This window comes from Cottoperca gobio, chromosome 21, assembly GCF_900634415.1.
Source record: "Cottoperca gobio chromosome 21, fCotGob3.1, whole genome shotgun sequence".
In the NCBI taxonomy this organism is placed as follows: Eukaryota; Metazoa; Chordata; class Actinopteri; order Perciformes; family Bovichtidae; genus Cottoperca; species Cottoperca gobio.
In genome coordinates this window covers 17,152,604-17,175,257 of record NC_041375.1, presented here as the reverse complement: position 1 = coordinate 17,175,257, position 22,654 = coordinate 17,152,604, and the positions used below count along the sequence as shown (strand labels likewise).

Genomic DNA, 22,654 nt, shown 5'->3' with positions numbered 1-22,654 from the left:
TTTGTTGACATATTAGAGTCTAAGGTTTTTACTGGGGGAAATTTGGATATCTCTTTGCATCACCCCATCACAGCCAAAATAATTAATTAATTTCAGCCTTGTTTTTAGGACTGAAATTGTATTTAAATCAGGGTATGAATGATATATGCACACACCTCTCTGTAAAGATCTTCAGAATATAGATAGGATTGTAACTGGACAGTTTGATGTATGTAAGTCCAACTGATTATGAGAGTATGAAAAAAACTCATTTTAAGAAAACAGCCTTTAGAAGATATGAAATGTAAAATTCCATACATTTCGCAAAACAAAACAATAATTTCCATTTTCAACTAATAGATATTACAATGAAACTTCCCCAGTTGATAATTTATATTTATCGTTATTATTTTTGTGTATTTTAAGTTTTCTGAAATCTTATATTTAAATGTGCAAATGAGGAATTATCTAATGTTAACTTTTGGAGAATTTAGGCAAAATCTACAGACGGAATTAAACAAATGTTTTTTGCTTGTAGGGTCTTGCCTTTGCAGTGTTGTTTTTTGGATGAAACCCAAATAATACCGAGACGTTGTAGTTCATCACATGAGAAATTAGGTGTGCAACCAACAAATCCAAGCCACATGTTGTGGCAAAAGAGGCCCACTTCCTTACAACTTCAATGAGGAACAGAGATTTCATGCTGCAACTCCAACTTGATGATGTACCAAATGAGAAAGTAGGACCTACCTGAAAGCTGTCCATGCTGCCAGAGGAACTGTCGGACTTCCCAAGATCATCATCTAGGAGGGAAATACAAAAAGAAACATTGGATGCAGGCCAAATATTGCAGAGCATGAACAAAACCGGCTTGTGTTGTAAAACCTCGTTAATCGCTTTCTGACGTGAAAGTTCAGTAAACAGTAATTCAGCTGCACAGGAATCAGTAGGACTGAGATGGAGATGCATCAGGTCTCAATGCCATATTTATAAAAGCTCAGAGATCTCCGCAAGCAGAATTGTGTTTTCTCTCATGCACAAGCGTGATTAATAAAAGCTCCGGAGTTAGGGTAGATTAGTGAGCCGTTTTGTGCAACGGCATTCAGCCTCTTTCCTCTGTGGCTTAGCTTCCTATGAGACAGGAGGTGAGTATTAAGAGTCTGGGTGGTCTGGTATCACATCACACCACATTACTACAGCGCAGGGAGAAGTAGAGGAGAAGTGAGCCACGAGTAGTGAGTGGACGTTGGTGTGAATGATACATACAGTATCCCAGAACAAATAAACTGATAATGACGAGTGGATTTACTGGATATTCAAGTATGGTTGATTATTATTTTTGATATAATAACTGAGGGCGTTTTCCGTCTTAGAAAGCTTAGTGTACAAAATAGGACCATTGTAGCTTCTATAATCAACTGCATTATTACGTTATTAGCACATTTCTAGAGCTGCAACATGATTATTATTATTGTTGATTATCCTGTTTCTCGATTAAGCGTGCCGTCTATCTAAATGTAAGTGTAAAATGTCAATTGCAAATTTTTCAAAGCTCAAGCTGACATCAGAAGACTAAGGAAACCAGTCAAATGTATCAAGCTTAAACTGGACATTTTCTTCTCAAAAACTGACACAAAGCAATGAATTAAATGATTATCAAAATAGTTTCGGATTCATTTTCTGTCAATTGACTTATGAAGTAATTGGGTAATCGTTGCAGCTTACCCAGTTTGTAACAGCAAGTAGAGCAGAGATCATGTTGTGTAAACTGTATAACTATACCGACATATTTAAGTCTCTATTTCTTAATTAAACCACAGATGTTTTTACAAGACTGAAAAACATAAATCATTTCTCATCATGAACTTTGAGAATATTTTGATTAACACAAAATAATTTCATATTTGTGTTCCCTTTCAGGCGCTGTAGAAATACGGACAAACACACACACCGTCGTGAATGTCTCCATTCCTCTTCTCCTGCATGGCGATCTCAAAGCTGCTGTGCAAGATCTTGTTGAGCGTGTTGATCCAATCCTCCATCTCTCCCTCACTGTCTGACGCCAGCAGGTAGGTGCTCTTATCCTGCATCTTTAGCTCGAACGCAAACCGCCGAACCTTGTTGTTCTGCAGCCACAGAAAGAAGAGAAAAGGGGAAAAAAACATATAGATTAAATAGAGCCAAACTTTGAAGACAAAACAGAGACTTTTAATAATTGAAAAGGGGTTTTATGTTTGCCAAGGATTGGTATCTGATATTGAATGATTGACTAAGTTTAGTTTTTCACATTTAACTAGAATTACATTACATTACATTACAGGTCATTTAGCAGACGCTCTTATCCAGAGCGACTTACAGGGAACTAACTACATGGACAGTCTCCCAGGAGCAACTTGGGGCAGCTCTGGTATTGAACTCACAACCATCTGGTGTTGTATTTGGAAGCCACTAGACCACTAGGCCATCACCTCCACCATTACCATCTCACGGGTGTATGCCGCCCGTCTGTCCAAAATGTCATAATTTTATCCTATTAGACATTTGAGTGAAATATTTACTATTAGCGTATGAATTCTTGAGATATGGCCAAGAACGTGTTTAGTGATGTCACAGTGAACTTTGACCTTTGACCTTTCACCACCAAATTCGATTCAGTTCATCCTTGATGGTCCAAGTGGACCTTTGTACCAAAATCTGAAGAATCTCCCTAAATGTGTTCCTGAGACATCACATTCACGAGATTGGGATGAATAACCCAAAACATAACGCCTCCCGCCTCGGACATGACGGGCTTTCATCTCGCTATCCAAAGCTAACATCTAACATCTGTCAGCTCTTCAGAAGGCACGTTTTATGATCTAAATCAATGCTTGCTTCACTTTAATTCTACCCTCACACTTCCTTGTATAAGGCAGTTTTGAGCCTTCGAAAAACAAAGTAAATATTGAACAACAATAAACTGACACTATTTAGCTCCAGAGATCTACAAAATGTGAGTCACTGTTTTGGAAAGAGATGTGAGGCTAAACACATATTTAACTGCCACAAAAAGCAAATGGACAATGTCAGTTAGGGAGGAACAGATGATTTCCATCTGCTTAACAAAGCCTTCAACTCTGCCAAGACCACAGCAGAGAAAATGGGCTGGATCTGCAGCGGCGAACTATGACCTCAATGATGTCACGTTCCCATTTAGGCTTTAGTATCCCACTCAGGACCTATAACTGCTGATTCAGCTGCAGAGTGTCCATATCACAGCATTTTAATAAAGTATTAATGCAATATTTCTTTGGTTGAACATGGAAGTCATCTCATTATTGTCAGCAGTCAGTGGATTGTTATTCTGTGGTTATCACTGTAGCTGGCTTGCTATGTTGAATCAGCAGAGTGGGAGTGATAGGGAGGCAGACTGGCTGAGTAAACATGAAGAGGGGAAATAAAACTGGAGTCTTGATAAACAGACTTAATCATCTGATTTAAGGTAGGAGGACCGGTCTCGGTTTTCTAGACAACACTGCGCACATCCTCGGGGAGATGAGTGGACAAACCAGTTCAAATCAGTTTTAGGATATTATTAGCATCTGTATTCTTACGGAAGTGAAAGAGGAGAAAAGAGAAAATAAAAAACTCAAACCACAGTTATCAGTCCCTACCAGCCCTTTTACCCCTTGTTAACCTACAGGCATTGCCCTTCAACTCATTAATACGTGACAAATTAAGCATATGTTGGTGTCTTAACAAAGCACAGGAGCAGCTGGAGGCTCAGTATGATGTCACTCCACAGGCCATTCCAGCTGCAGACATAAACATCTGCAGATCCACTCAGAGAGCGGTCTCTGCTGGTTGAGTTTAAGTCACATGATCTTTGGGATTTGAAGAGCAGAAAACTCATCAACTGTGTTTGTTATACAAGAGGCGGTGCAATCAATACAGCAACGACATATTGTTTAATTTGACTTAAAACTGAGCAGAAGATAGAAAGTTAGTTTTGTATCCTGTCCAGTGCAAGTTCTGGTTCCAGTTCTCTCGAGAATGTATTTGAGTATCAACAATGAGGATGTTTTGAGTCTACGTGGAATCCAGTATCGGTCAAACTCCAGTTGTAGGACGGTAACGCCTCGCTGTTACATCACAGCATCAATCTTAATATTGTATGAACTGTACATGTCGGGAACACGCTTACTTCACTTCTTCCACCACTGAGGAATTTGAAGGTCTGCGGTTGAAAACTGTGTGGTGGGGAGTTTCGGGGAACTCTGGAGGGGACAGCATGGACGCTATAACCTTCACTGATAAAGCTTCCAAAAATCTAAAAGCATTCAAACACCATGTGTAAACCTCTCCTTCTTCGTCCACATGATAGGAATCAGACAGTCCTGGAAAAACAATCAACCAATATCTGATTGATGCCAGAAGAGTAATCAGTAAGATCAGCTTCTTTCCATCGATTGAGATGATGGACAGGCGATAATGCACCCGGTGAGTCTTGGGCCTACACTGAGATCCCTGCACGTGGCATCGATTGTGAGGCAGATGGAAAGTGCACAGAAGTGAGACCTCAGCTTTCACCTTGTTTCACCATTTGAGAGTCAGCAGTAAAGCACAACCTTGGGGAAGAGAGAGCGCTCAGGTTTCAGGGAAATGAACAACAGAGGGTCTCACTGATACTTTTCAGGAGCAGCGCATCATCGTTAGAGGAATATATGTTGAAATGTTCCCTATTGTAGTTTACGTTTTATCCTGCATGTTGGAAAACATGTTTATAGAGAAAACAATTGTGAAGAGGAAGTTGCTACGCCCCTATTCTCAGTTTATTTCCGGTAAATGGCGTTTTAATTTCCATAAAGGGACCAGGCCACAGGATATCCCTTTTGGCAAAGGGGGTCATCCAGGATCCTGACAGTTTATCACTGCCTTTGTGCCTGAGAGAAAGACTTTAGAGCGTACCTGAACCACGCCCATACAGGAGTCCAAGAAGATGGTTCCTTTAGGCTCTTTGGAGATCTTCTCATCCTTGTAGAAGTTTAAATTATAAGAGCCGTCCCCGAGCTGAGTTAGATGGAAATACCTCCTCTTGAATGACTGAAACAAAAAGAGAGAATAAGATTCAACTTTCAATTGTTATACAACAAAAATATTAAGTCCTCTACACCCTCTTCATTATACAGTATAATATTAGGCTGCCAGTGATAAGAAGCCTGCCTGTAAAAAGATTATAGATTCATCTCTCAATTAGTTTATCAATTTATCAATTAAGTGTCAGAAAATTGTGAAAAATGGCCATCACAAGTTCCAAGAGCCAAAAGGTGACTTCTTCAAATTGCCAAAAGCCCACAATTATTTTGTTTGTCATCATATCAGACAAAGAAAAGAAGCAAATCCTGACATTTAAGACGCTGTGAACAGCAAAGCATTTAGCATTTGTGCTTAAAAAGTGACTGAAACGATTTCAGTTGAAAATGTGGCCATCACCACCGTCTCACCCTCATGGTGACGCTGATAGCACTGTTCATGTTGCCTTTGTACAGCCAGCCATGTTTGGAAATCCCGCCTTTTTGGGATCCTAGGGAGGCCGTATCCTGCAGCAGACAAAGACACAAGATCACACAATGTAATACATTTAATACGGGACACACTGCATGGGGAAAACAAAACCCATTTTGTTTTCCATATACTGTAACATATACACACATTTACCACTGGAGTGAAATCATTTCACAGTTTGAAACAAGTTGCAATACTGAAAAATGGGGCACACATGGAGATAATTACATCCAATAAATTGTCTAAATAAAAGGATATGAAGAGAAAACAAACAGATTTAGGTTAAAGAAGAACTAGCCTTAATTTGGATATTTTTGCAGTGGCTCATCATATCTTGGCATCATATCAAGGATGCTTTTAACACACCCTCGCCTTACTGTGGCGAAAACCTTTGATGTTGTGGTTTGAGATGACACAGAGCAAGAACGAGATGTAGGTCCGTCTCAGTCCAAACAAGCAGGCAGAGGAACATTAAACAAACTATGACCGTTAAACCAAATAAATATCTCCATCTTCACGGCAGATCCATGACACGAGGACCAAATCACACACTCATAAGGCGGGTAGCATGAGATAATGTACGTCCAAATAACAAAGCTACTATGATCCACAAGCCATCGTGATCTGTAAAAATAAACACATTAGAAGGGTAATAAAGGAAGAAGCCCTGTCCTGGTTTAGATCAGCCCTGTCATTTACAGCAGGCTTTAAAAGACTTCAGTAAGGAACTGTATCCCTGTACAATTTCCCACAATGAGAAGAATGAATTTCAAGATATCTTCATCCTGGTCCAGCTCTCCTCCTCCTCCTCCTCCTCCTAATAAAGCAGGAGGGGATTTTAAATGTGCTGGCAGCAACTATAACATTTTCAATGTGCCTTGTAGAGTGATCTAAAAAGCAGGTGGGAAGGTTCAGTGCCCGTTTCTTCTCGTCAATGTCTAGACAAAAATTCAGCGCTCCGCAGAGAGGCAGGCAAATCACGGGATTCTTTCTTTCGAAACCCCCAGGAAACTAAAACAATCTGCAAATCAAAGACGAACAAAATCTCAAAACCGATGTTGCATGTGGTCCAAAACACACATACGTTTTGTTTTATTCTGGGGATCTATTAAGAGGACAAGTTCAAATACGTTCAAGCAACCTCCCAGTTGAAAATCATGCTGTGAAGAGATGGAGGCCAGAGAGAGGGCACGAGTTGACTGGAGGGTGATTTGGATCTTGTCATTAGTTGTGAGTCCTGTCAGAGGTGAGGCTGACTGTGAGGCTGAGCAGGACAGACCCTGACGTGTTACAAGCTGGCACAGCCTTCCTCAATCACAGCTACATTAATGGACACGCAGTTAAAAAGAAAAAAAAACCCAAAAGCTCCTGTGTGTTGAAGTGTGTATTTCAGCTAATATTGAAGCACATTGTGTTGCCTATAGGACGTGCAGTTTGACATATCAGGTGAGGACACAAGGTTAGGGTCATCATCATACCTCTTGTGAGGGAGCGTGGTATTTAAAGTATGTTAGATAACATTTCAGCCACAGCTTCATACCGTCTTTGAAGACACAACTCAGCCAATCCAAACACAACAAACACTCATTTAATCTGTGCGAGGAAAAAAAACACACACTCAATCATATGTGAATTAGAAGAGGGTGATAAAATCCAAATGATGCTTGAAAATGTAATTGCATAAAAAAAAAGAAGCTGTTTTGAGAAATGTCGCATCAGCAATAGTATTTAAGCCAAATTACACTAAATTCTTTCCATTAAATTCAGCTATTAGACACGAAAATGCCTTTTATTGCTTTAACAGCTGTAATGAAAACAGGAAAGGCAAAAGTGATGACTGGAATTAGATGCATTTAGCCACATGCAGTCGTTTCTTGGCCGAGTATCTAGAAAAGGGATGTGATCCAGAGTAAAAATGCAACCTCGAAACACTGCAAATACACTTACTTCACCACGCTGTGCTGTTGATTGGATTGTTTTTTGGTAAATTAAGGGATGAAAAGTACATAGCCTCACCTCATCTTTGTCGACATCCTCGTCCACTTCAAAGACATGGACAGCCAGTTTATCAGGCCTGGAAACTTTGCTGTAAAATAACCCATTATCATTAACAGGCGTGTAGAGTATGCAATAACAAGATCAGAAAACACATAGCAGCATCAAAAGTACAGCAGATTACTACAGGTCAGGGTAACTGTGTTCTCTGGTACTGCACTTTGCTCCAACCTTAATATTTATATTACTTAAGTCCATTTCTTCTCCATTCAAGCTCATATATTATTATTACTTTTGATGTGTAACTACATTTTATTGGTAGTACTAGACTTTTAACAATGCAGGCTGTCGAGGGTATCCATGGCAGATTGAGTTTTGCATATTTACTTTCATTTCAGTTCACTCTCCAAATCCTCGAGCACAGTTGAAGTTGTGTAACTGGAATGTCATTTTCCCTTATGATTTCGTCATTTTCTTTGAATAAGTAATTTTGCATACTTGCAGCTGTGTCGAGAGTCAGAAAAAGTCAACTTTGCAGAAAAAGCAAATTCCAGGAGTGTTAAAAAGCAGCACTTAGGGTAAAGGTAAGAATGACTTAATAACAGGCGATCCACGTCTTGTTTTAAGTTTCCCACATTCAGTACAGTCACAGAACATTTGGCAGCAGTGACAGCGTCAAGATCATAAGGTCATTGTCAACCTCGTATTCTAACATGTTGGCAGTAAAATAGATATTCTTCAGGGAAGACGCTGGAACTGATGACACAATCTCCAGACAATGAGGGTGGTTTCCGCACGGGCTGCAGCCGGGAATTATCCAGTGCACCCGTAAAAAGGAAACACTCTTTTGTTGCAGGGAAATAAGAATCATTTGCACGCTGCGTTTCCTTGTAATTAAGTCATTTTGTCAGAAGCAGGAAACAAAAAGGTGACAGTGACTTGAAAACACACACAAATGTGTGAGGCTGTGTCCGTATATTAAATGCAGTAGCTGTTCTTACTTGCCCATCATAAGAATGTCTCAGTACACCACGCTACCTCTGTGAATATAGTTTACAGTAGTGCTGAAGCTTTTAACTGCACACTTACTTCGGCAGCTGTCGAAAGTCTCCAGAATAGTCCTCGTACTTGTAGTTGACGACATGCCAGTCAGATTTGTAGGTCTTAATGCACTGAGGAAACAATAGAAACAAATGTCAGACCACTATAACATACTGTACAGTGAACATTACAACATAATAAAATACGCAGGGCAGTAGTACTGCAGGGCTTAGTTAAGATGTCAGTATGTGTCAAAAGAACTAGTTTGTTTTGTCCAATCATGTCTGACGGAAAAAGAGTTTATAGATGTTCTGAACGGCCAAAGTTGTGGCGAAAAGTCCTTTAGACAGGCGAGATGCAATAACGGTTTAAATGTGGAGATAACTGTATACACTTTTATACAGTATTTCCTTACAGGGATTTGTGGTTTTGCACTCGGGTGTACATTCAAAAAGAAACAGGAGTCGGAAATCTGCTTACTATCTCACAGCCGGCTAATTGCTGCATGAAGCGGGCAAAATTGTCGGATTGTTGGTTAGGGAAAGTTACAGAAATTGTCGGAAAGCAGCCTCCCAATTCAAATGTCGGAAATTTGGTGGGGGAGGAGGTTTCAGACTCTGTTCATACATCGGACTTGCACTTCAACTGAAGCATACCGACACCTTTCAAAGAGCTCTCTGCAGATTTAGAATTGTACTCCTATAACAATCAGTCAGACTCACAATGGACGGTAAAATAAATAAATAAATCAAAGTTGATGCAGCAGAACTAAAGATATCGTGTATTTTGTTGTCTACATTACTCACAATGCAACCCGACGGCTCAGTCAGATATATCGGTGTGTTATGCTAGGAGCAGCTAATTATTTATTTTCAAACTTGAAGGGAAAAAATATCAGATTTCGTAGCAGCTTCCTCATGAAACCTATCCACAAGATGAAAGTAGTGTTGAATTGATCTGATGAATAAAATGCAGTGGCTGACAAGATATCATCTCACAGTTGTTTTTATGACTCCTAAGAAAGCACAATCACAACACAAAGGTTGTTTTTGAGCAACAATTAAAGCCTCTTTGCAGTGAAATCCTTAAGGAGTGTACGGCCAGAGGTCTGGTGTCGAACCATCCATTAGCACAAACTGGGAGGGAGTGTATCTCTATCTCCCTCTAGTTGGAAAACATCTGTTCATTGTTAGAGTCAGAGATGGGAGCAGCTCACTGGTATCTATTCTGAAGAAATACTTGCCGTTTACAAGAACTGCCCTGACAGGGAGACGAAATGAAACCTGATCAGGAGAGCGATCGGAAACAAAGAGGCTCCTGCTGGGTTGATCCCCACAGCTGTCCCGGTGCTATCACACAACACTCGATCGGGAGTTTTAGTATCGTTGTGACATCAGACAACGCTCCCTAAACATTGACCTCTGACCTGGAAGGTGACATGCCGGCAGCCAGTTGGTCTCTGACTTAAAAAGACAGTAAGAGCAGTGTACATGGCCGGGTGGGTAAACCACTGTGATGGTTAGAGGAAGAAACATTTCCTCTCTTGTTGTCATTTATTATTTTATCAGCGACACCTGGAAATAATTCACAGTAAGAATTTTGTTCAGTCCCACTGCAATTAAATGACTAAACAAACACAAGAGCTTCTATGTGTGTTTTCAAGAAACTTAACATCTGTTTTATGGTCTTTTGCTGCTCTTTGATAGCAGATACATGCTATCTTCAAGACTCAGCACAGACACTATAAACCAACACTGACGGACAATAACCAGAAGTTTGATAAACTTGTGGATTGTAGAAATTAATTGCTTTTTATCAGTCCTACATCCCCTGCCATAAATAGATTGTTACTGGGGACAAACAGTACAAACAGTCAAGTTGCCTCCAGCAATGATCTGTAATGAGCCCAGATACCACAGCAGTTTCTACGTGAAGTTAGATGAATGCTTCATTTAGCTGAAATAAAGATGTTTCCTGATCAGCTGTGATGCGCGATGTACAGTATATTGCTGCTAATATTAGTTCACAAATTGGGTAATCACTCACTAGTGTCGCTATTCTGCAGCGATGTGTGTGTGTGGTTTACATTCACTTCCTAATTTCTTGAACCAGACTTTCCACCTACTGCCCCCCAGGTTTTTTAATGTTTGGCAATTAAATAAAGGATCTATATGGTGTAATCAGTTATAGTGCATAATAGAGACAATTATTTTGTAAATCTATTTATGTAGGATTCCTACTGGTTAAGGTTAGTTAGATTTGGAGTTAGTAAGACTTTTTTTTTAATGCGACTCAAAATGAAATTTAAGATCTACTTTACGCAAATTTGTTACGCTAACCGGATCTGTGTGATCTTCCAATGTTTTAACATTTTAAAGATATTTCAATTGTTTATGTACGCTTAGTGTTTTTTTTATTTGTGCGTCACCTTTTTTCCCATCTTAGCTCTCCCCACTTCAGACAAAAACACAAAGACAGAAACCTCTAACCAAACCAAAACTGGCAGGAAAATGTTTACAGTATATACGAACTCATTGCTTATACTGAGAAGTTGTTCAAGAAAATGTGTTTTCAGGGGCTTTAAATCAGCTCACCTCTTGGACGAATGGACTCTGGGCCTCCCTCTCTGCATTGTCAGGCACTGTCGGGTAGAGAGTTCTCCCTTGCCTCCTCAAAGTTGAAATCTGCAAAACAAAGCAATGATTTTTTCAACAAGAGCAACAGAGCAGAGAAATTACAACAAGCAAAACTGTATTAGTGAAACCAAAAGTGTAGAAGACATTGCTCAAGCTGGACACCTAGTATTACAGTTTGTGGTCTCAGCTGGACACAGTTGCTCCGTGTGTCCTTTTAAATATTATTCTATGTTTGAGAAAGGACTGATGGCTTTCTGAGAGTTCAAAGGAGGCAGTATGTGAGGGAGGCAGTATGTGAGGGAGGCAGGATGCTCGTCCACACTGTTCAGCTCCAGGACTCACAGACACACCCCGAGTCTGGCTCTCTGCCACTGTTGTACTGCAACACTAATCAGCATCTCAACATCTCTAATGCTTTATTTAAACCTTTCACTAATGACCAACAGGTTCATAGAGCACTGTAGCCAAACAGCAGTTTCACAGCAGAACAAGAACGCCGAGTAAAAAGCCTCAAACCATGTTTTAACAACTAAGTGTGGACAGCCGTGCAAGCTGCTCTGTAAGACAAACTCCAGTAAATCTCAGAAGTATATCATACACAAGTGTAAAAACTGGAGCTCTATTCAAACTTGTAACTCAGTCAAATACAGCTTTGTGCAACAATACCACCATCAGGTTTTAGCAGGAGGATTAATATAAAAATAAAGTGCATTTAAACACATAATCCCTGCGAGCAAGAGTGAATTATGAATACAACCATTAAGTGAAGCCGTTCAGCTGACCGAGTTAAAAGGAATTGCGGCTTTGTGCAAGTCAAATGCTGGTCAGCTGTGCTTTCCACAATGAGAGGGATACAAACAAAACCTCCATTATCTTTTCCCAACACATTCTTATTGAAATGACAAAGCGCTTTGAGCAGAAATGTTCCATTTCATTAGTTTACAGTCAAAATGACTACATACCTAATCAAATAAAACTACTTTGACCACATAGTATGTGTAGTTATTGAAGAAAAAACACGTTAGTCAAGTTTCTTTCTCACATAATGTAAATCAGTAAAATGTGTTTATAATCCCATACCATCATCTTCTCAAAGGTGAGGATGTTCTGCTTCTCTCCTCTCCGCTTATACTATTGTAAACTACATAATTTGGGGTTTTGAATGTAACTTGCATTAATCAAGAAAATAATCAGCAGATTAATCCATAATGACACTAAAATGTGAATCTTATTCCGTTGCCTCACTGTCCCTCAGAATAACCTTGTATTACGTGTCAACTACGACGAATTCCACACCAAGCTCGTATTTGTGAACCCGAAGTCTCCCTTTCCGCTCTGCTAGCCAGGTTTCCTGCAGGGGAGATGATAATCTTTACAATTCAAGCATTAGAAATAAACAGGCATGGAGGTAAGAGGGAGACAGGAAGTAGGCAACAGGAAGCATTTAATTGGGCTACAAGCCACAAGGGAGAGCTGTTGGATTCTCCGGTGAAATGAGCCCCAAATTAGCACAGGATCCAGCCTTACCTGAACCAAGTGTGCCTCTAGACATCACCACCTCAGCACTGGTCTCATATGTTCTAAGTTTAATGTTAAAGGAAGGTCGTTGATATTCAATTATTTATTTTTTTGTCAACAAATGTCATGAAAAGACCAAAACCAACAATAAAGATTTCTATAAGTATTCCATGTTAACCATCTCAGCTTAGCATGTTAGCGTGCTAACATTTGCTAATTAGCAACAAATACAGCTAGCACAGATCATAAACCAAAAAACTAAAATGTTCACCTCACGATGAAGCAAGAGGAAAAGTCATCACCAAAATCAGGATGGTTTATCCTTTATGTTGAGAGAAACTAACACCTTGGTTTTGATGTTTTCATTGGATTGTCGACAATAACAAAAGAAATAAAGAACATCACCAGCCTTATCCTTTAAAGACATGGAAACTATAAAGTGGCTGAAGTAAAGGAAAAATAACAATATCCCAATTTGTGAGCATTACGGCAGGGATGGGCCTTAGACCTGAGGGAAGGAAGGGCCCCCTCCTGGTAATCCTCAAGACATTTCTCCACAAACCTTGCAGAGAAAGCACTGAGAGAGACCTGCACAGAACTGGCTTGAGCCAACAACTTCCAGATCTAAACCAGATGGATATGATATAAACACTGGCTCACTAAAGACCAGTACCAACACATGACTTTTGATGAGTCAGTTGGGATAAGATAAGGTAGAGACCTGATAGTGTTTTTTTAGTCATGAGGAACAGCCAAATACAGGCTTTGTACAAACATTACAACACAGACAGAGGAGCTCTGCTGGTTCATCACCAACTAACACATGTATACTTAGTACTGTCTCTATGCATATTGAGGTTTCTGTATGTTCACACACTGGCTGTCTCCTTTCACTAAAAGCACCAAACATTGAAAAGGCCTCGACACAGAAGCTGTTAGGTTGTTAGCAGATGTTAGGTTCAATCATTGTGACTGTGGTGTTTTTTTCTTTCTTAGTCAGAATCACCTGTCAGTCCCTGACAACGTACTGTTTGTGTGTAACGCTGGTATGTTATGTTGATAGCAGCAGGCTGAAGGAGCATGATACAAGAGAAGACAAAGTCAAGGCTGCCCTGCTGCCACTGAGAACCCAGCTGCCAGGCCTTAATAAACTGTAGCAACCAATGGCTTTATACAGAAGCAAACCCAACATTAAAAACCCTTTCTATTTCACACAGCCATCTTCTACAGTTCAGTAACTGGAAAGATTATTCGCTCTAAATACACCTAAGTCCCTATTACACATTTAACCAACAGCACAGTTTGTGATCTGGGTCAGATAGTGGTTTTATGATAAGACTGAGCACCTCAGGGGAAATTCAGATGTTGCAGCAGATCAAAGAAAAAGATAAAATATTACAACTAGAAGAATAAAAGTAAAAATATGAACTATATAAGAGCAATTCAAGTTACAAGGTAGAGTGACAATGGTGCGAGTTAGCAAGTCTACAGTGTAAACCAGAAAAATATATAATGTGATTAAATAATGATACTTAGAGTAGTCTGTATTAATTTAGCAACATAAAACAAATATCATATAGTATCAAATGTAGTAAGACCGTATAACATATTAATATATAGATATTAATGTAGCGTAGTATGACACAATATAGCAGTATAACATGGAATATCAAAAGTAATGGTGTAGTATAGTAGTGAAGCATAGTATAGTATAATTCAGACTTCATACAAACATCACTAGCAGTAACATTGTGTGTAAGTCTCTAACCCCTCACATAAGATTGTCCTTTATACTGTCGATCACATACTGTAATGCTCAGATGCATCTTTAAAATTCTGTTTTATTTTTGTAAATGTGTTATAGTTGCATGGTAAAGACAGATTGATTTGAAAAATCTACCCATCTGGTGCATTCAAGTGCTGATCATATATCACTTTTACTTTTTATAAAACTAGCAACAAAGAAAATTAATTATCAGACAATGTGTTGCCGTTTGGTTGCTGACTCAAGGACGTCGTCAGAATTCCTCAGTATGCTGTCAGGAAAGACACATTTTCCTTTCTTACAATAGAACCTTCATATTTTTAAAATATTGCAACATTTTGCGTACACTATCTGGGCCTTTTATTCCCACTAGAGCTGTGGTGAAAGATTTTTGGAAACTTCTTTGTGTCATCAGTGTCTTATACTGTCATACAGCTTCTCCATCCACATGACTATGACATGGAGAATTGCTCCAGATTTACAAGTTAAGGTTCAGATGGGAAAGATACATGAGAAGAAGCATTTTACACTCGCATGATACAATAAAAAGTAGCTTTATACAACATATGTTACCGTAAATAAATCATTAAAACATTATTTGTACTATCTTACGTAGGCATTCTGCTATAACAATGAAATTAAACCACTGGATCGTGAGACAGAGCAGCAGGGTCAGATTTGAGGATATGCTGCAGATCTCATTTCGGCTATTGGTAAGAAAATCTTTGGATCAAGTATCATTTCCTGAAGTTCCAGCACTGGGCCAGATTTCCATTTGAGATTTTCCATCCTCACCGTGGAAAGTGTGAGAGAGCGTACGTCCTGTAAAATGTGGCTGAAGATAACACTTGCTCTGTCACAACATTGCGGACAGAATGAGCCAATTAAACAGACGGCCCCTGACCTCTCTCTCTCTCTCTCTCTCTCTCTCTCTCTCTCTCTCTCTCTCTCTCTCTCTCTCTCTCTCTCTCTCTCTCTCTCTCTCTCTCTCTCTCTCTCTCTCTCTCTCTCTCTCTCTCTCTCTCTCTCTCTCTCTCTCTCTCTCTCTCTCTCTCTGTGTCTCACTCACTACAGCATGGAAGGATGTAAACAAAAAAGAAAACCCCACCCTGTACTCAAAGCACTGGCCACGCCTGCACCAAAAGAAAAGACGGCTAAACTCAAACAAATACAACAAAGAAAACACGCAAGTGGGCGGGAAACTAATGTTGTTGGACAGATAACAATAAATGGAGCACCTTCTAAAAAAAACCTCTCCATTGATTTACAGTGTAACCAATTAGGCTGTGACCTTTCTCTGTCTCCCATTATTTAAGGATATGTTTTACCCAAAGTTTCCACAGCAGTTACACAAGTAGCCACAATGGAAATGTAAGCCCCAACTCTGGCAGTGTTACCACTCTCTAAGCTACACACCACCACTCATTTTACATCACTTCTATAGTAATCAAATAATAATCCCAGCTACAATAACCATAGCCAGATTTACTACAGTAAGGCTTTTTGCGGTAGATTTTTCAAGCGTGTATGTGACTTGCATGCATGAAGCAGGAGTGAAACTTACCTCAAAGTCCTCCAGGGGGAACTGCAGCATGTCCCTGAGGACATCGCTGAGGATTTGAGTCTTCCTCTGCACCAGCACATTTTCATAGTCCAGCGGCTCGATCACCTTCGGCTTCACCTGGAGAACACAGAGGAAGCGCTCCGTTACAGTACAAATACTAAGGGTAACCTGCATGCAAAGACACAGGGGGAAATATACTGTATGTATAATATTAAAGATTATACTTTCAATTAAAGTAAAAAAGACATGGAAAATAAAAAAATAATTCAAAGACAGCACAGAAGAAGAATTGAAGCAATGGCAGTGCAAAGCCATATTTGGTCAACCTGTTTCATGCCTGATCGCTGCATCTAATACACTACCATGTAATATTGATGCACAGCAAAGAATAATTTTATCTCTGTATATGTTAAATACGTGCTATATATAACATATTCTTAGTCCGTGCCTACAGAGTTTCCGAGGCAAATCCAGCAAATAATAATAATAATAAACGTTATGACAGATCACTTTTCACACTAGAGATGTAGGTCAAAGTGTCATCTAATAAAAAATGAGAATGCAACACATTTAAACAAGGGCAAATAGACAATGGCATTGGACAATAAAAGACAGTAGATGATAAAATATATAAGAGAAAGTAAAAAAAAAAGAAGAAAGAATGCATATTAGTTGTGCAGAGGAGCAGAGATGGTCTTGTGCAAGCTTCTACTGTACATTGAGTTTGAAAGATCTAGCTGTGCTGTCACATTGGCTTCTACCAACACATGCTATCTGCTAGATTCACTGCGCTAAGTCTATCAGGGCTCCATCTGCCCAGAGCAAATGCATCCGCCTCAGCAGTTGGAAGGTCTTGATGAGCTTATCCCTCCGTGAGAGCTCACACGCATGACATGTATGTCAAGGAAACAAGGAAACCATCACACTCCACTTCAATTACAGGCACTACATGCAACACAATTAGGCTCCACATCGTAAAACAAACAAACCTCCAACATCCTCTTTTATTTTTATCGTACTTGATGAGAATCTCTAATCAGAAGTCAGTTTTCAAATGTTGTTTTGTAGCCGACTCTCAAGAGCAGATGTGTTTATGTTATCAAAAGGTGATTATGGATTTATAGTGCATCATGTCACAGTGTCTGCATAATGTTAAAATATTTATCCACTACACTCCTGAGGCCGACGCTGGAGAAAGCTTATGCACCGCAAAGTTACAGAAGCCATTAGATGGAAAGTCAGTTGTCACCACTTGTAGCTGGTGGGCCGGGAGGATAAATCTAACAGCCAGGGAAACACCGCAGTGCAAAATGAACGGTGACACATCGCCAGATTTCAGTGCTGAGCGACAGCTCGGCCCACGTGTTGCCTCCACATCTGGGACTGATAATACTAGCATGATCTCAGAGGGAGAGTCATGGATATGGACCTGCTTGAATACATGTTGCTAGCAACCTTGTTAATAACAGAGAACAGCTCACACTGAGGGCAGAGGAGGCAGGACAAGGTTTCAAGGACAAGGAGGGGATAGCAGACCAGAGACGGTGCCACCATGTCTGCCATCTAAGGCAGGCTGTGACATCATCAGTCATTCACAGCACAAATGGTGTTACAATTAAATACAGTCACACATCAACAAACTGTTTCCCTCTACCATAAGAGAGAACAAGTAGAGCTTCTGATGCTCACTGCAGGTAGGACAGGTAAGTCAGAGTGGAATTAAAGATGTCTTAGACATAAGATGTGCGTGTGTCTGTGTCTCGCTTGAACTGGCCTAAAATGTGAAGAGGCAACAGTGTTGACGTTTTGTCAAAGACGTCTACGTGTTGTGTTGCAGAGATATCTACTGACATTAGCAGCCTGACTAGTGGCGCTCCTTCCAGTCTTGTAATACCACTTGTTCCTCTAGAGGTGATAGTGAGTCACTGTAGCTCCAGTCTGCTCTCAGACCAGAGGGAGAAGAAATACAGCTGCCCGACTCGACTTATTACAGCCATGTTCCGCACACAGATGGATAAGCCCCACGTGAAGATGATAAGATAGCTGTATGGACCCAGTTTAAAGGTGAAATAATGCCCCTTAATTCTTTGGAGCAGGTGGCTCGGAATTACGCATTGAACCTTTAAGAACACCAGGTACACACAGATGCATCGTCTTTATTTACCAGGGGGAACAAACATTGACAATGAAATGCAAGTGAGAGGGAGTTCAGGTCAGAAGTAGAGATACTAGAGAGAATGCCTTCTTCTCACTAGTAATAGATTCCTGACCTCACACACACTCACTGGATTGCTGACTATTGTTTCACTCCAAACCCCTGTGGGCTCTCCCACATTGCTTTGTCAGTGGCAAGTGAAGGTGGTCAACCACACAGTATACTCAGCACTGAGTAAGAAAATGAACATACATTCAGTGCCATGCAAGCAAGAGCTCTGTCATTCCCTTCACCCACAGTGCTGACCATAGTGAACAGATCTAGTCCCCACTTTTATTGTATTATTGACACATCAGTCGTTGGAAAAGGCTTTTTGAAAACATGACATACAAACTGAAAATAGTGCACTTCTTTTCTATTTCCTATATTTCTAGTGTTTCTAAACACCCCATAAACTACTTTGAATACAGTATACAAATAAAACAAGAGCAGAACAATGCAAGCTACATATTTTACGTCCACATAATTAAGTCAACGGTCATGCTTATAAAGCCTATAAAACAGAAACGTATGAAGCCATCTCCTCCACTCCCTCTCTTCAGTGATCTAGCAGCTGTTTAGCTGCAGCACCCACTCCTCCCATCACTGCACCCTCTCACAGTAATGAACAATGGTGCTGTGTAGTGCCTCTCTACAAACTGATACATCCAATCTTTTTGCGACCGTCTTCTTTGCATGGCTCAGCAGATCCAACCCCTGGACACCTTCATCGCAGGGCAGGATATCAACACTGTCGCCAGGGTTGACTTTTGAGCCAAATAAAATGTTTTACAAGCCAAGGTCATCTTTAAGAATAAACTTGAGGAAACCGTTTGCTGCTCACCTCCAGGTGTTTAAGTGTTGGTAAAGTTCAACACGTCTCTCTGCTGGTGCCAACGTTGCACATTTTGAATGAAAGTTGGCAACGTTGTGTGTAATGAAAGAGATGTGAAGCGCAGACGCTCACATGACACCTGCTTCTGGACTTTATGACTGTGGTTAACCTTTGGAGCACTTTACACTGTAAAATATATACTTATAGATCATAACAGCTATTTTTTTAAAATAAATTAAAAGTCTTTAAATGTCTTTAAATGAAAAGTCCTTGAATGACTTACCACCACCTGTGGCACCGTGTCTACCTCAGCCTCAGCTGCAGCCAAGCTCTTGTACTGCTGCGGACTCTCAATGACCAACTCCTTCTTTGGAGCTTTATTAGCCCTTCCTTGCATTGTCAACAGCTGATGTAAGGTATCTCCAAGCTAGATCCCAAATTGAAGTGGGCAACTAGCATATCCGATGGAGAAAATCGTAGTGCTGGAAAAAAGTTTGGGAAGTTTGTATTTCTCCTCACAGACTTGTGCTCACACACCCTCCCTTCTCAGACTGCTCTGTCTGACTGAAAGCAGTGGACTCACACCCAGGAGGAGGACATGGCCCCTCCCACACTCAGCTGTGCTGCATGGGGGCGTCACACACACACGGACACACACACACACGGAACACACACACACACACACACACACACACACACACACACACACACACACACACACACACACACACACACAGAGAGAGTTATCTGACCCCACACTGTCCACCTGCAGTGACACAGGGTTGACAAAAGGCAAACAAAAGATACACATTCCTCAAGTATTACAGTCTGGTCAGGGACCGTCCACGCCTTGTGTGGGACAGCTGAAATAGGAGCTTGCTTAAGTTTCATCGGGAGGAACAAGCTAGTAGAGAATGGGACAACAATGGGGCACTTCGTGTCACATTCAAAGAAACCACTCAAGCCTCGACATACAGTACGAGGGCACCAAGTGACGAATCAGCAGCAGCGATTTAGAAGTGATTTCCCCCCGTAAACATCACAGATAAACTGCCAGACTGAGCTCATCAGATTGTGGCAGGCGCTTCAGAAACAACATGGACAAATCTTGAGCCACATTAACTGCTCAAGACTGAAGAGCAGATCACTAAACTCCATATGCAATCAGCACAACAGTATAACAAATTAGTCATCACAAACTGTGAATTAGTAAATTAGTCACTGCAGTTCTCATCGCTGGCTCTGACTGCAGCTGAGATAGTAACTGTTAGTAATCACAGAGTTTGAGATTAAGTCCAGCTTCTGTCTCGCTGCTTGTTGATGCAACTGCTGGAGGGGCATTCCAGCACGACGCAGCCCAAGTCAACCCACAGAGGAGTGGGCCCGACCTACAGATTCCTTAGAGGGCCACAACAGGGAGGATGTTATCTTTTCACGCCTGAATCTAAGCTTAAGGAGAGGGGGGGGGGGCAGGTCAGCTGCTCGCCTCCCACAGTCACATGTCCCTTTGGGCCCCACACAGACATCAGTATTATGGTCAAAATCAATATCTTGATTAATACGAATATTTTTTCATAGTTTGAGTAATTATAATAAGCTTTATTTGTATAGCACCTTTCATACAAGAATTGCAGCCCAAAGTACGGAATTATAGTATCGCCACAAGTGTTTGCAGGATGACCCAAAAGTTTCACCTTACCCTCATTTGAACCCAACCTAAGACCTCACCCCAACCACGGAAGGAAACTCTATGCTAAAAAGTATTCGGGAAGGGAGACAACAGACTTGAGACAAGATCAGGTCACTCCTGTCTGCCACATCAAAATGCAATTCTGATGACAGCATAAGAAAAGTTGACTATGATGTGATCTGCCTTCTGGCATAGCTCCAGATCAGCACGCCATGATCCACGCGGTGAATAAGTGTGTGTTTAAGGGATATGAGCTGATCCTCCGCATCAGGTGCAAGCAGTGGAGTGGGATCAGTGTTACAAATCAGTGTCATCCTGCGGGCATGTCAGCTCACAGAGCAGCAAAGTGCGTCATCATACACTTCCTGTCTCAGGTACTCGTGTGCTCGTAGTCACTGCACTTCTAACAGTATACTGTACAAAACACTGTTCAACTGCAATGCTTTAAAAGTGAATCCTGTAAATAACATGTTTCCAGAAACTAATTTGGCAAGATAGTGAAAATTATATTTGTCATTTCAACTTTTCTATGAACTATATTTGACTGAATGTTTATCATAACTAGAATTCCAGTTTGGATGCTCACTGCAGATAGTGCAGTGTAGTCCTCCGCCTCCTTTAACCACAATCCTCTGGACAATTCTATCAGACATCTTTGTAAAAACACATGCTTGTTTCGTGTATCACACTCTCTGATTTGTGCTATGGTTGATCACGGTTTCACTGACACACAATTTAACCCATTAAAAGTCATTTTGCATTCTGACCAGCCCGAGTCTGCAGGAACAGCATTAGACATTTTATTGATCAAAACAAATGCAATTTGGTGGACCATCCTTTGAGCTACACTAAAGCCTACAGGCTACAATGATAAGCCACCAGCATTGTTGGACATTTCCTTTAATGCACTTCATTGTCCATTGACAGTAATGCTCCATTTCAAGTTCTAAATGTTTGTACAAAGAAGGCTTCTGCTCCCAGAGATCTCATATCTGCAGCAAGAAGAGATAAATAACTTCAGAGAGGCTTTATACTCTGCAGCCCTTGTACATGGGGTACATGTTGGTGTGGCACAGTGCTTACATTTAATTCACACCTTGTAATGTTATGCAAATGGAATCCATGGAAACCAAAACAAATGTGTTTCTTTTGGGCAATTTGGCATATGGGTCTGAGCAGGAAGGCCCACGGAGCCCTTTTAGTGGCAGAACAAACACTTGAGTTGAGCAACAAAGTTTTCCAATGGCCAGAAGCAGATGGACAGGATGTTTTGGAAGAAGTGTCGTCTGCTCAAATAAGGTTGAATCTGCCCTGTGCTCAGTGTAATGAAATGCTAGTATGTATGAAGAGATTGTTTCATTGATGACTACATACACAGGGATGAAGACCAACCTAGGCTTGGTGGTGATTCAGAGTTCTGGAAGTGGTTTAAAGCCAACCAGGCAGAATGTCAACATTTGAGATGCAATTCTTCTGGTTCTAGTTTCGTCCTCTAAACCCATTTGAGACTTTAGATGGTTTTAATTATGTGTCAACACGGACTCATTTTATGTCAAAACTGAGGGGAAGAGACTAAAAAAGGAATTAATTTAAAATCCACATCATCTTGCGCAATACTCTCATGTTATACAATTAATTTAAGTGTTGTCGTATGGTCACATTAAGTTAAAACAACACACTGTGTGTCAGAGTGTAATACATCCACCCCTTATGCAATGCTGACCAGACTGACTAGAAGTTATTTGTTGAACTGCTGTTACAAGTACATTACAGTTTCTTTCTCTGTTTTCCTCTCATTTCAGTTTGTTTGTTGTTATTGTTGTGCAATTTTATTTATTTTTCTACATCTATCATGTTGTAACTCTCAGCCTGGACAGGACTATGACTGGGCTT

General features: G+C 40.5%; 1 protein-coding gene across 8 annotated transcripts in view; it reads right to left on the bottom strand.

The window, feature by feature from the left end:
* The window catches only part of zmp:0000001200 (dedicator of cytokinesis protein 9), a 74,455-nt gene that overhangs the window by 25,613 nt on the left and 26,188 nt on the right, over nucleotides 1–22,654 (bottom strand). For 6 of the 8 annotated variants that reach the window (XM_029459856.1, XM_029459858.1, XM_029459859.1 and 3 more), the window contains exons 2-9: nucleotides 16,043–16,159; nucleotides 11,154–11,243; nucleotides 8,608–8,690; nucleotides 7,540–7,609; nucleotides 5,463–5,558; nucleotides 4,927–5,061; nucleotides 1,931–2,105; nucleotides 730–782 (exon numbers count right to left, since the gene is read on the bottom strand). In XM_029459856.1, coding sequence (XP_029315716.1) covers nucleotides 730–782; nucleotides 1,931–2,105; nucleotides 4,927–5,061; nucleotides 5,463–5,558; nucleotides 7,540–7,609; nucleotides 8,608–8,690; nucleotides 11,154–11,243; nucleotides 16,043–16,159 — 819 coding nt within the window. Of the gene's footprint in view, nucleotides 1–729; nucleotides 783–1,930; nucleotides 2,106–4,926; nucleotides 5,062–5,462; nucleotides 5,559–7,539; nucleotides 7,610–8,607; nucleotides 8,691–11,153; nucleotides 11,244–16,042; nucleotides 16,160–19,354; nucleotides 19,609–22,654 lie in introns of those variants that run through there. The other 2 variants (XM_029459857.1, XM_029459860.1) reach the window with 1 other exon arrangement.